This window comes from Lissotriton vulgaris, unplaced genomic scaffold, assembly GCF_964263255.1.
Source record: "Lissotriton vulgaris unplaced genomic scaffold, aLisVul1.2 SCAFFOLD_797, whole genome shotgun sequence".
NCBI lineage: Eukaryota > Metazoa > Chordata > Amphibia > Caudata > Salamandridae > Lissotriton > Lissotriton vulgaris.
In genome coordinates, this window is record NW_028255715.1 from 449,846 (window position 1) to 463,911 (window position 14,066).

The 14,066-nt window shown below is 46.5% G+C and overlaps 1 protein-coding gene across 1 annotated transcript in view; it reads right to left on the reverse strand.

The window, feature by feature from the left end:
• PSRC1 (proline and serine rich coiled-coil 1) overlaps positions 1 to 14,066 on the reverse strand; it is a 317,916-nt gene that overhangs the window by 145,897 nt on the left and 157,953 nt on the right. Inside the window, exon 5 of the mRNA XM_086952027.1 lies at positions 140 to 3,695. Within this exon, the coding sequence (XP_086808153.1) occupies positions 140 to 3,695 (3,556 nt within the window). The remainder of the gene's footprint in view (positions 1 to 139; positions 3,696 to 14,066) is intronic.

A 14,066-nucleotide genomic window follows, 5' to 3' on the forward strand; every position in this document is an offset into this window, starting at 1 on the left:
AAATTACTTTGCACTCATTCCATCTCCCTCATTGTTACATTTGCTCTTCAAACGTTTCTTGCAATATCAATGGGGCACCTGAATGGAACACAACTGCATCGATGGCATGAACACTTCTAAGCAGCTTGTATAAAGTTACCTGCCAGGGTTTTCTTGCGAGGTTCGGCCTTCTTCAAAGCAAATGTGGATTCTACTTTGGCACTGGAACGTGGTGGGAGATGTCCCGTCTTCTGTGTTTGGATTTTCTCCTGTGGTGGGACAGTTACCAATTTATGATGAACATGGACAGGTGAATGCCTCGTCTTCTGAGTCTCTGTCTTGTCATGTGTGGCTGCAGGTTTCAGTTTGGGACTGGTGTAAATAGGAGAACGTGCCACTTTCGTAGCATGTGCGCATTCCAATTTGGGGCTGCTATAGATGGGAGGCTGCCTGCTCTTTTCAGCATTAGCTTTCTCCTGTGATGTTGAGGACTCCAATTTCAGTCTTTGATGAATCATAGAGGCTGTATTCTTTTTAGCTACAACTTTTTCCTGGGCTATTGAGGAGTTTTGTTTGGGTTTGAAATACATGGGCAAGTGTCTGTTTTTTGGAGTCAGAGATTTTTCCTTTGTGGGTGAAGTGTCAAGTGTGAGTCTTTGCTGGATTGGAGAACTTGTGTTCTTCTGCGCAATCAGTTTCTCCTGAACTGGTGAGGGTTTTTGTTTGGGGCTGGGGTAGATGGATACATGCCCGTTATCATTAGCCTCTGCATTCTCCGTAGAGAGTGAGGAATCAAGTATGTGAGAATTTCTGATATTCTCAGCTTCAGCATTCTTTCGCATTAATGGGATTGCTAGGATGGGACTAGTATGGATGGGTGAATGACTTTTCTTTTGAACCTCTTGATTCTTACATACTCGTGAAGATTCCGAATCGAGCTTTTGGTGACTAGGAGAATGTCTGTTATTTTGGGCAACAATTTTCACTAGTTCCGGTGAGGATTTCAGTTTGGGACTGGTGTGGATAGGAAAATGTCTGTCATTGTGGGATTTGGTCAGCTTTGGTTTTGGTGAGGGTCCCAGTTTGGGGCTGGATTGGATAGGAGAAGCTCTGATCTTTTTAACATCAGCTTTCTCCAAGGTTGGTGAAGATTCCAGTTTGGGACTGGTATGTTCAGGGGAATGTTTCTTGGGAGTTCCAATCTCTGGTGAAGGAGAGCAATCCAAACTGGGAATGACATGGATTGGAGATTGTCTGTTCTTGGGAGCCTCAGCCTCTTGCATTGGTAAAGATTTCGTGTTGGGGCATACATTGTTAGGAGAATGCTTTTTCATTTCAGCCTCTGCTTTCTGTGGTGCTGGAGAAGATGCCACCTGCATGACATTATAAATGGGAGAATCCCTGCATGTGTGAGGTGGTATCTCTTGCAATAACAACGATTCCTCTTTTGGATCTTGAGGCTCAGGAAAATGCCTGCTCATGTGAACTTGATGTAAAGGTGAGTATCCCACTCTGGTACTTATCTGAATGAGAGAATGCTCAATCTGTAGTTCCTTGCCCTCCTCCACTCGTAGTGAGGATAACTCACTGAGAACACCATTGACAGGAGAACTGCTGATTATCTGAGTATCAGCTATATTCAGTACTATTGAAGATCCTAATTTGGGACTTTGAGGGAGGGGAGAATGCCAGTTCATAAACATTTCTAGCGATTGTGAGGATCCTATTGTGGAGCTTGGGTTTATGGCAGAATACCTGCTCTCATGAGACACAGTCGCCTCCTCTGCTGGTGAGGGCAACACATTGAGAATGGGCTCTATGGGAGAATCTATGTTATTCTGAACATCTGTTGTCTGCAATTTTGGTGAGGATCCCAGCTTGAAACTGCTCTTGTGTGTATCAATCTCTTGGGAAGGCGAAGGTCCAGATTTGACACTTTGATGGAGTGGAGATATGCTGCTCATGTGAATCTCTTGTGATGGTGAGGATACCAAAGTGAGATGGGAGTGCACAGGTGAATGACTGCTATCATGAGCCTTGGACTCCTGCCATCCTAGTGACAACTGACAATTGTGAATGGTATGTAGGAGCGAATCTCTCTTCTTGTGATCATCATTTATTCCCTGTTCTGACACAAGTTTAGGACTAGTATGATTTTGAAAATCCATGTTATTATGATTCTCAGCCTCTCGTGATGATGTAGAATCCCCTTTGGGACTTCCATGGATAGGAGAAAGCTTACAGTTGTGAACGAAAGCCTCTGTTGCTATGCAGATAGAATTCCTGTGAGTCTCATCCTCACGAGAAGCCGTGGATCCTAGGGTGGTATTCATATTGCTAGAAGGTCTATTACTTTGATCGTCTGCATTCTCTTCTACTTTTACGGATTTCAGATCGTTACTGACATAGATCGGGGAGTCCCCATTTCTGTGAGCTTCACTCATTTGTGGTGGCAAGGATTCCAGTTGAGGACTTTGATAGATGTTAATATACTCGTTCATGTCAGTCTCAACCACTTGTGATGAGTACTTCAGTGTGGTAGTGGTGTTTATCGAAGAATATTTGTTGTTAGGAGCATTTTCTTCCTCCTTTAATTGTGAGGATTCTAGATTCAGACTGATATGAATGGAAGAATGCATGCTGCTTTGAGCCTCAGCCTCTTCCTGTTCTGCCTCACATCCCTGTTTGGGACCAGCATGGATGAGAGAAACTGCGTTCTTGAGAGTATCAACCTCATCTGATTGCAAGGGTTCAGCTTTGGGATTGTCATGGCTAGGAGCATGCTTTGTCATGAGAGCATCAACCTCTTCCTTTGCCAGTGAGAATTCAATACTAGGACTGGGATGAATCAGAGAATACCTTGTCTTGACTGCCTCAGTATTCTTCTTTGCTGGAGAGGATTCCACTTTGGGACTGAGGTGGCTGTGTGACTGCCAGCTCTGATCAATGAAGACCATCTCTCGTACTGATAAGGACTCCCCTTTGGGACTTGAACAGATAGATAACTGCTGACTCTTTTGAGCCTCAATCTTTTTGTGTATTGGTGGCGACTCCTTTTTAGAACTGAAAAGGATGAGTGACTGTTGCATCCTTGGAGACTCAGTCTTTATCTGAGTTGGTGAGTATTTTAGTTTGTCATTTGAACGCATTGTTTTCGGTGTTTCAAATTCCTGCATTGTAAATAAACATTCCAAGTTTGGACTGGTGTTTATGGGAGAACGATTTTTCTTGTGGGCACTGGCCTTCTCTTCTTTGGATGAGGATTCTATTTTGGCAGTGGAAAAGATAATTGAACGTCTGGTTTTTTTAGTCTCAACCTTTTCATGCACAGGGGAGAATTCCTCCTTTCGATGGGAAAGAACTGGAGAACTGCTGGTGCTCCGAGCATCTGCATTGGCTCTTGCTGGTGAGGATTCCAATTTAGGGCTAGAATGAATGAGTAAATGTGTTTTTGTTCTAGACTCAATCTTCTCCCGTGTTGCTGAAGATTTTACTTTGGAATTACAATGGATGGGAGAATGCTTATCCTTGTGAACTCCAACCTTCTCCCGTGCTTGTGAGGATTCCAGAATGAAACTGGAATTCACGGGAAAAAGCTGGTTCTTTTGAGCTTCGATTTTCTGCCGTACTAGAGACAGTACCGGTTGGAGAACAGGATGGATAAGACTGTTCCTTTCATTTTGAGCTTGATCCTTTTCTGATGACAGAGAGCTTAACTAAAGTGGAAAAAAGAGATCAAGCAGAATTAAATTAACTAAAGTGTAAAGATGAGAATGAAGATGGCAATCACCTATTCTATAGAGCACTTAGGGCTACGTGATAGCCCAAAGATGATAACACACAACTTAATCACGTGTACTACATATAAAAGAAATGGGCAGTACCTCAAAGTCAATTCAAATATAGAAAACACATAGGTGTTACAAGCTTATTGGAGTCCACAGAGCGAACAGCACAAAGGTTGATCACAACTGTTAAACAGTGAAAATATGACTAGCTGCAACATTGCCAAATATGGAATTATAGGGTTACATTTCCTCTATCTACAACATTTAAAAACATCTGACCTGGTTTTTTTCTACAATTGTCTTTCCATATTTATTAAATGATTATGATGAAACCCACAGCTTTTAACAATGGTACCCAAAGAGTTAACAATCTATCTTGAGTAATGAGGAATCCGTGAACAGGAACTTCTTATCCACAATCACAATGTTATAGATTCTCTGTTTCTGCCATTAATATTGTATTGGTTTTGACATTATGGTGTAGGCAGACTGCTTTTGCAAAAATCCCCAGATAAGGAGTAGTTTCTGTCCTGTAACTCCAGTTCTGTAGTAGGGGTATCTCTGTTATAGTCATAATCTAGTGAATAGTCCCGCCTATGTGCGTGGACTCCGGCTATCAAAAATAATCTCTTAAGTTGTCAAATCATGCAGAAACTGCAAAGACACTTAAGAGATAATGCAGCCTATATCCACAGGCTACACTGTCCAGTACTTCAACTAGAAATTCCACCAAACAAAACCACACACAACACAGCCTGCCCAGTTTCTTCCAAAGAGAAACTTGCCTCTACCAGTAAAATACCCTGGAATGATAGAGAGGAAGGCATGGACAGACAAGCCCCATAGGCTGCCATTATGTGGCTTAAATAGGATACTGTGCCTTTAAGAGAACTTTCCAGAACTTCACAGTATCCCAGAATGCACTGCAGGTCCCTTTTACTTTCAGTTCTTTTTGAAGGCGTAGCACGCCAGACCTGTAGCATTCCGTACATGAATATTTATCTCCACCGGGGAGGAAGGCGGGCGCTTATGACTATAACAGAGATACCCCTACTACAGAACTGGAGTTACAGGACATAAACTACTCCTTCTGTAGTAAGGGATCTATGTGTATAGTCATAATCTAGTGAATAGAATGGCAAGCCCATCCCCACACCAAAGCGGCGGTGGAGAGAAGAAAATTAACACCACTATTGTGCGAACAAATTCCGCAGCGAAGCCTGTCCAACCTGAGCATCTGCCCTGGCATCAGTGTCCAGACAGTAATGCTTAGCAAAGGTATGAACCGACTTCCAAGTGGCTGCCTTGCAGATCTCTGCAATCGGAACATTACGGAGTAAAGCTGTCGTGGCAGCTTTTCCCCTGGTGGAATGAGCCTTAGGCTTACCCCCTAAGGCCTTATTAGCTTTTTTGTAACACAACTGTATGCAGGACACAACCCACCTAGAGATGGACTGCTTCGAGGTAGCAAGACCCGTCCTGACCGATCCATAATTGACAAATAATTGGTCTGACCTACGAATATCTTTGGTTTTATCCAGATAAAATGTCCTAACATCCAGGGAATGTAGAGACCTTTCCGCTGGGGGTGAAGGATTCTGAAAAAAAGTAGGCAAAGTTATGGTCTGGTTGACATGAAAATCAGAAATAACCTTGGGAAGAAATTTAGGGTGAGTACGCATAACAACCGTAGCAGCATGAAATACAGTATAAGGTTCTTGGCAACACAACGCCTGAATTTCACTCACCCTGCGGGCCGATGTAATGGCCACGAGGAACGCCGCCTTCCAGGACAGGTGCTGCAACGAAGCCTTATGAATAGGTTCAAAAGGCTCCTTCATCAATCTGGACAGCGCCACATTCAATTTCCATGAAGGCGAAGGAAGCCTGACAGGAGGAAACACTTTCTTCAAGCCTTCCAAAAAATCCTTGATCACAGGGATCTGGAAGAAGGAAGTCTGTGAAGGGCATTTCCTGTAGGCAGTCAATGCAGCCAGATGAACCTTAATGGAATGAACATTAAGGCCAGACTGCGCCAAATGCAGAAGGTAAGGAAGGATGACGTCTTCCTTGCACGTCGTCGGGTCATAGTTCTTGGACTGACACCAGATACAGAACCTCTTCCACTTGTAAGCATAGGAAGTCCGAGTGGGAGGCCTCCTAGACTCCTTCAGTATGTCCATGCAATCTTCGGGCAGATTTAGATGGCCATATTGCACTATCTCAGGAGCCATGCTGCCAAACCCAAAGACGAGAGGTTGGGGTGCAACATCTGCCCCCCGAACTTCGTGAGAAGGTCCGGCCTGCACGGCAGCCAAATGTGAGGAAGGAGAGACCGGTGAAGCAGGTCCGTGAACCACCACTGCCTGGGCCATTCCGGGGCAATGAGTATCATCCGAGCCCTGGACCGGGCCAGCTTGATGAGTACCACAGGAATCAGGGGAATGGGTGGAAAAGCGTACAGAAAGCTGTTCGATCAGTTGATCCATAACGCATTCCCAAGCGTCCCCTGCTGGTAGTACCTGGAGGCGAAGGCTCGGCATTTGCTGTTTTCGGCGGTGGCGAACAGATCTACGTCTGGAGTCCCCCACCTTGCAAAGACTTCTCCTAGTACGTCGTCGTTTATGACCCACTCGTGGTTTTCCTGAATAAGTCTGCTCAGTGCGTCCGCCTGAACATTCTGCACACCTGGCAGATGGGTAGCCGTTATAGTCAGTCCTCTGGCCAGAAGCCAGTGCCAGATCGCCTGCGCCTCTCGTGACAGAGTGCGTGATCTCGAACCCCCCTGCTTGTTGAGGTAATACATCGTGGTCGTATTGTCCATCTGTACAAGCAGAGTTGTTCTGAAAGGACGGAAGAAAGGCCTTCAGTGCCAAGTGAACCACTCTGAGTTCCAGGAAATTAATGTGATACGTGGCCTCCATTGGGGACCACGTTCCTTGAATCTTTAGGTTTCCGGAGTGCGCCCCCCACCCGTGGAGAGACGCCTCTGTCACGACAGTGTGGAAGGGATCCCCTCTGAGGAGGTTCTCCGCTGAACACCACCACTTCAGGGACTGAAGAGCATGCAGAGACAGCCGTATCTTGTCGTCCCAAGATCCTGTCCTCTGATCCCACTGGTCCTCCAAGCACTCCTGCAGCGGTCTCATGTGCAGTCGTGCGTGTGGCGTCAGGAAGATGCAAGGGGCCATCGATCCCAGTAGAGAAGACACCGTCCTCACTGTTGTAGATGGAGTGGTCATAAGAGCCTGAGCCTTCCGAAGGAGTGATAATCGCCGTTCCTCCGAAGGAGACACGCTTGCTGACAGCGTATTGATGGTGGCTCCCAAGTACTGAATGCACTGGACCGGAGTAGGGACAGACTTGGACATGTTGATATGCAACCCCAGCTTGTTCAAAAGAACGCACGTCTTCTGGAAGTGTGCTTGAGCTTCCGAGAAGGAGGTGGCCTTGATCAACCAATCGTCCAGGTACGGGTAGACAAAACACCTTGTTCTTCCTCAGGTGTGCTGCCACCACCACCAGGCACTTCGAGAATGTTCTCGGCGCAGACTTTAGTCCGAATGGGAGTACTGTGTATTGATAATGATTGGCGCCGACTAGGAACCGCAGGAACTTCCTGTGCTTGTGTGCAATGGGCACATGGAAGTACGCATCCTGTAGGTCTATAGCACATAGCCAGTCTTCCTGTTGCAACTGAGGATAAATCTGATGCAACGACAGCATGCAAAACTTCTCCCTGCGAATTCATTTGTTTGCCTGTCGCAAGTCCAGAATGGGCCTGAACTCGTTCTTGTCCTTCTTGCGAACCGGGAAGAACCGGGAGTACAGACCTCTTCCTCTCTGAGACAGAGGTACGTCTTCTATCGCCCTTTTCCTTAACAGGATATCTGCCTCCGCCTGGAGCTCTAGCAGCTGAAACTGCGAGCTGACCAGCGGAATTGCTGGAGGTGGGCTGGTGAACCGAAGACTGTATCCATTGCAAACAATATTCAGCACCCACTTGTCCTGAGTAATTTTTCTCCACTCTGCCAGAAAAAATTGGATGCTTCCCCCTACCAGAGTGGGTAACAGATCCGGGGGTAGTAAGTGCTCAGGGCCTAGACCCGGCCAGGCCCTTAGTCGCTGGTGCCGACTGTTGGCCTCCTCTGCCCTTGGGGCGTTTCTGGAACGGCTTACGGAACTGCTGTTGTTGCTGTGACTGTCCCGAATCTTGGCCACGTCCTCTGCCCTGTCCACCGAACCGCCGTTGGAATGGGCTTCTCTAGACCCACAGCCGTGAGTGGTTCGGCCTCCGCCTTCATGCGGGCCATTTCGTGATCCGCATGTTTCCCAAATAGGGTTTCGCCAGAGAATGGAAGATTAGCAACCCTTTGCTGTGCGTCTGGTTTCAGTGACGTAAGGCAGAGCCAGGCATGTCGCCGGTGGTTAATCCCATGGCAAAAGCTATGTGCCGCCAAGAGGGATGAATCTGCTGCAGCGCTGATAATTTGATTCGCTACCAGCAACCGTTCGTTTAACACTTCCTGGAAATCTTCCCGCTTCTCGTGAGGCAAGTGTTCCGCAAACTGCTGGAGGGAGTCCCAGAGGGCGCGGTCGTAGCGTCCCAACAAAGCCGTGGCACTCGCAGCCTTCATAGAGGTCACCGATGTTCCACACACTTTCCTTACAGCTGAATCCATCCATCTAGACTCGTTGTCCGGGGGGACCGTGGATGACGGGGTGGTGGCATGCTGTTTGCGGGCCGCCGTCACAATCACAGAATCCGGAGGAGGTTCCACCCTCAGAAAAGCCGGATCCGAATCGGGAGCCCAGTATTTTTTCTGCAATCTGGAGGGGGCCGCCTTAGTCACCGCCGAGGTGAGAAAAAGGTCCATGGCCGGCTCCTCCAGGCCCGGCACCAGAGGTAGTAGTGGACGAGACAGGTGTTTCTGGTACAGTGTCTCGAAAATAACTGATGTCTTAGGTGTGGGCACCGTCAAGGATATGCCCAACTTGGCAGCGCCTCTCAGTAGGACATCATGAAACGGCACCTGCGCGATCGCTCCCTCCTCCTGGAGCGAGAGCGTGACCTCCCGGTACGTGGACACTCCGCAGGTTTCCGTGTGGGTGCCTTCCATGGTCCATCCTGGGGTGTTGGTCTAGGGGTCCTCTTAGGTGGTGTAGGAAGAGGAGGTAGTGACACCGACCGTGGCGGAGGAACAAGAGGTCTCTCCGACCGAGGGGCGGGCCCATGCGGTGGAAGCGGTGGTAGTGGTTGTCCTGAGGGTGGAGGTGGTAGAAGCGGAGGGTTGGTCGGAGGGTCCTCCTTAGGTACAGAGGGAGGGGGCGACTTAGGCCGAGGTGGTGTATACACCACCGAGCCCGGTGACTTCTTCGGGGGAGGGGAGTGCGACCCAGCCCCTTCAGCAGGCAATCGCCTTCTCCGGTGCCCTCCACTAGATCCAGCATGACTTCTGGCTTCAGAACTCCTTCTGCGCCGTTTAGGAGAGTTGGAACAACTCCTAGACGCCGATCTCTTCCTCCTTGACGCTGAGCATCGCTTTTCCGGCGTCGAATGTCGCCTCCGCGACTCTGGAGTCGAACGCCGCCTCCGCGACGTCGACCGTTCCATTTTCGACAACTAGCGTCGTCGACTCCTCGACGCCGACCGTATTCTCGAGGTCCTCGACGGCGATAGCTCGACGCTGACGTCGACGACGATGAAGATGCCGTTGACGGTGGTCTCGACGGCGGCCTATCCAGGCCCTTCGACGTCGAATCATCACGCCGTCTCGACCCGGAGCCCCGGGGAGACGGGGAACACATCGTTGTCATCCCTCTCGACGTCGTCGTCGATGTAAATCGACGTCGACGGAGACCGGGACCGTTTGCTGGTCTTCCTGCCTTTGGGGAGCCCCCCAGAGGCCTCAGGAGAGGCAGAGGGAACCTTCCCAGCCTGCCCAGACCCACCTGCAGCCTGCAGTTGTCTCTCTTCAAGGCCTTGAAGCCTAATCTTCAACCTGTCCCTCAGGGTCCTTTCTGAAAGTTGCTGGCAGATGTCACAGTCTTCAGGGACATGTGCCTCAGGGAGACAGACAATGCAGACGTCGTGTGGATCACTCTTGGCCTTCTTCCTTCCACATGCTGGGCATTTGTCGAAAAGACCAGGCATTTTTGAGCCCTAAAAAGCCTGAACAAAAACACAGGAGAGAAGAGAAGCACCAAGGAATATATACTGCAAACACTTTTATCAAAAAAGTGAACAAAAATCCAATAAACCCTTGAAAAAAGGTGGAGCTCAATGCCAGGGTCCTGTTAGCAGGAGCCGCAAAAAAGAATTGAAAGTAAAAGGGACCTGCAGTGCATTCTGGGATACTGTGAAGTTCTGGAAAGTTCTCTTAAAGGCACAGTATCCTATTTAAGCCACATAATGGCAGCCTATGGGGCTTGTCTGTCCATGCCTTCCTCTCTATCATTCCAGGGTATTTTACTGGTAGAGGCAAGTTTCTCTTTGGAAGAAACTGGGCAGGCTGTGTTGTGTGTGGTTTTGTTTGGTGGAATTTCTAGTTGAAGTACTGGACAGTGTAGCCTGTGGATATAGGCTGCATTATTTGTTTTTAAATTCTCTCTTAAGTGTCTTTGCAGTTTCTGCATGATTTGACAACATAAGAGATTATTTTTGATTGCCGGGGTCCACGCACATGGGTGGGACTATTCACTAGATTATGACTATACACAGAGATCCCCTACTACAGAAATCAGGTTTCTGGAATCTGCACATAGCTCTTCTGATATTCACCCAGCAGCTGGAAGAATATATGAGGCACATTTTTATAGGTGGAGTTCATGTGGTCCCACTGATGACGAAATTGGACTGAAACAATGAAAGGCAGTGCAGACGCGAGAGAATACTATTATTTGAAAAAAAACAAATTGCTGCTTTGTTCCTTTCACTCGCTTGTTTTTTGGAGACCTATTGTCTCAAGAAATGTTCTTAGAATACCTTAGTAGCACAGTTTGATAAATACATTATAAAATATATGTATATACCAAATGTAACTTGTTGCTTTCTTCCCAGGCACCTTGATGCAGTGAATTGTGACACGCAAGCGAATCCTCACAATATCCACATAGTCCAGATCTCCGATCAAGCCCCCCACGTGAAAGAGGATAACAGAAGACAGGCCACAATTCAGATGCAATTAATCAGCCTGGGTTTATTCCAAAATTATAATGGCGAATACAGCCCGACCAGTTTCGGAGATCAAGTCTCCTTCGTGTTCTGATCCATGACCAAGGTGACTTGATCACCGAAATGTGTCAGGCTTTATTCCGCCATTATCCTGTTTGAATAAACACTTGCTGATTAATTGCACTGGAATTGCGGCCCGTCTTTTGTAATCCCCTTTCATGTGGGGAATTTGACTGGAGATCTGGACTATATGGAGATACTATACTATATACAGTATTTCCAAAAAACGAGATGTGGTATACCAGGGATTTAGTGCTTAAAGGTATTTATTCCACACACAAACAGCCGCATCTTGGCATTACAGTCTTGTTTCGAAAAACAAGTCTTTATCACCATGAACAAGTTCTGTTTATAACGCGTCTGCCAAGATGGAGCTGTTTGTGGACGGAATAAATACCTTTAAGCGCTAAATGCCTGGAGTGCCAGGTCTTGGTTTTTGGAAAGTACAATATAATACGGAGATGGGCCGGTCTCCGAAGGTGACACCAGCGGGACTGTGCACTCTGCATCTGACCGCTTTACTAACAGATATATATACATATATCAATCAATATAGCCAATAGAGATGATCCATTTTAGGTTAATCTTTTTACCCAAGGTTTTTTGATTTCTTTTTTCTCTAGAAAACTATCAGGGGCGGCACACCCGCTATGGAGGAGAAGCGTTGCTTCCCCGGCCAGCAGCATAGAGGAAGAAAAAAAAGAAGATAATAAACCTGGGTTTATTACAGTTTTATTTTGTTACCCAGCTGGGTCTTGGAGGCGTGGCCAGGGGTGTTACAGGGACCAACGGCGAGTGGTAGCTCTGCTAGCAGTGCGCATAATGGTTTGGCTAGCCGTCTCAGGCTGGCCAAACCATCATGCACACTGAAGCTCTCTCCATCACAGTTGCGTTGCTGGGTTGGTGACAGCAAAGCACAGGCTCCCAGTCTACCTTGCAGCGCAAATCATCAGCGCTCAGGTCTATTCCGAAGCTGCTCTAATGCTCAAGAGTAGCTTCAGGACTGGCCGCAGGGGTGTTTGGGAGCCTCTGCCTGTAGTGGAGCCACAGGGGGAGGAGAATATGGCAATGTGACCGGCTGCAGGTAAGTTCTCTCCCCCTTTTATTTAGTTGTTCGTCGTCTCCTGCCTCCCCCCTCGCCCGTCCAGCCCCTCTCCCCTGACCGGGCCACTACTGAAAACTATTGGAAAAAGCGGTTCATAAACAGCCTCCGGCTAAGTAGAGAGTAAATTGGTAGTACATCATTTCATAGAAAAATTATTTAATGGAATACTACTGCCGACAGCCCATTTCATCTAAACTGTTTAATGGAAATTTGCAGGATGAATGGCATTAATCATTTCATAGAAACCAATTCAACAAATGCCTTTCTTTTTTAAATTTGCTTTTGCATGTTAAATTTAAGGCGTAAATGGAATAGTTTAGGGTCTTACTTTCACAAACATTTTTGTCTGAGGCATTTATTTCAGTGTTTTAATCCAGGGGACTTTATTTTGGATTTATACCTTTTACAATGTCAAACAATTACTTAGGATGCTTTCAGCTTACTAACCTCATACCACCCCTAAACACCATTCATCCCGAACTCCCTCAAAACCCCCAAATGCAACTCATCCATGCCCCCTAAAAAGCCCTCCCCATGCCTAAACTACACCCGTCATTGACCCCTAAAGTCCACTCATCCCTAAAACCTAAAATGCCCTCACCGCACTTGTACTACACCCATCCCTGAACCGTAAAAGGCCTATTTACCCCTAAACTCCATCCATTCCTGAACCTTAAAAAGATCTTTCTACACCTAAACCCCACCCATCCCTGAACCCTTAAAACCTTTCACCACACCTAAACTGCGCCCATCCCTGAACCCTAGAAAACCCTCCAATCCCCTTAAACCACCCATTCTTGAACTCTAAAAAACATTTCTATATTTACACTCCACCCATCCTTGAACACTTAAAACCACTCACACACCAAACTTCACCCATTTCTGAACCCTAAACTCTTTCTACCCATAAACTCCACCCACATTTGAGCCCTAAACCTCTCCCCACCACCAAACTCCACCTATTCCTGAAACCTAAAAACCTTTACCTACCCCTAAACATCATTCAACCTCAAAAACCCTCCCAAGTCTAAACTCCACCCATCTTAGAACCCTAAAAGTGCATCTCTGCCCCTAAACTCCACTCATTCTTGATCCTTAAAAACACCCTTTTGAACGCTTACGGTTGTCCATCACTGACCCCTTAAAACTTCTCATCACCTATAAACATCACTCATCCCAAAATCCAGAAAAAACCTCACTACCCCTAAACGTCACCCAAGTTAAATATAATTTTGGATTTTTTCCTTAAAATTATATTTCTTTTAAAATGTCTTTAAATATTTTTACTCATTTATATTTCTTTGTAATTGTCTTTCCTTAAAACTGGTTTTCCATTATTCGTTTTCTTCCAATATGATTGCTCTGTTTTCCTTTTTCCATTAATTCACATATATCAGAGTAATGTTCTGCTCGATTCCAAGTTTCAACCAGGGAAAAGGGCTGGGGTGGACTTTTTGTTAGATGATTTAATGATTCTTGATGACAGAGACGAGGCCGGAGCTCTCGTTTTGCTTGACATATCCGGACCCTTCTATAGCATGGATCACACCATCTTGGTAGAAAGTCTCCATGATGTAGGAATAAAAGAATAGCACTAGATCACATTATCTTCTTTCTAGCAGAGAGGTTTCAGTCAGTATTTTGCCCTTCTTTTTGACCCCACCCTAAATCACTCTAATGTGGAGTACCCAAGGGGTCCCTCCAATACTTTTGTTTAGCATCTACATGAGATCCCGGCACTGGTTGTACACAAGCTTGGCTCTTCTTTTTACATTTATATGGATGACATACAGTTGATCTCTCATATCTCTAAAATAAACAAAACAGCCACTCTATCTTATCCCGACCTTAAAAATTCCCTAGCCTATGTCAGGTGGTGAATGTCTAAAAATTACTTAAAACTAAACCCTGCACAATCAGAATTATTACTTATTCCAGATGATAAGCAATATTTAATAAT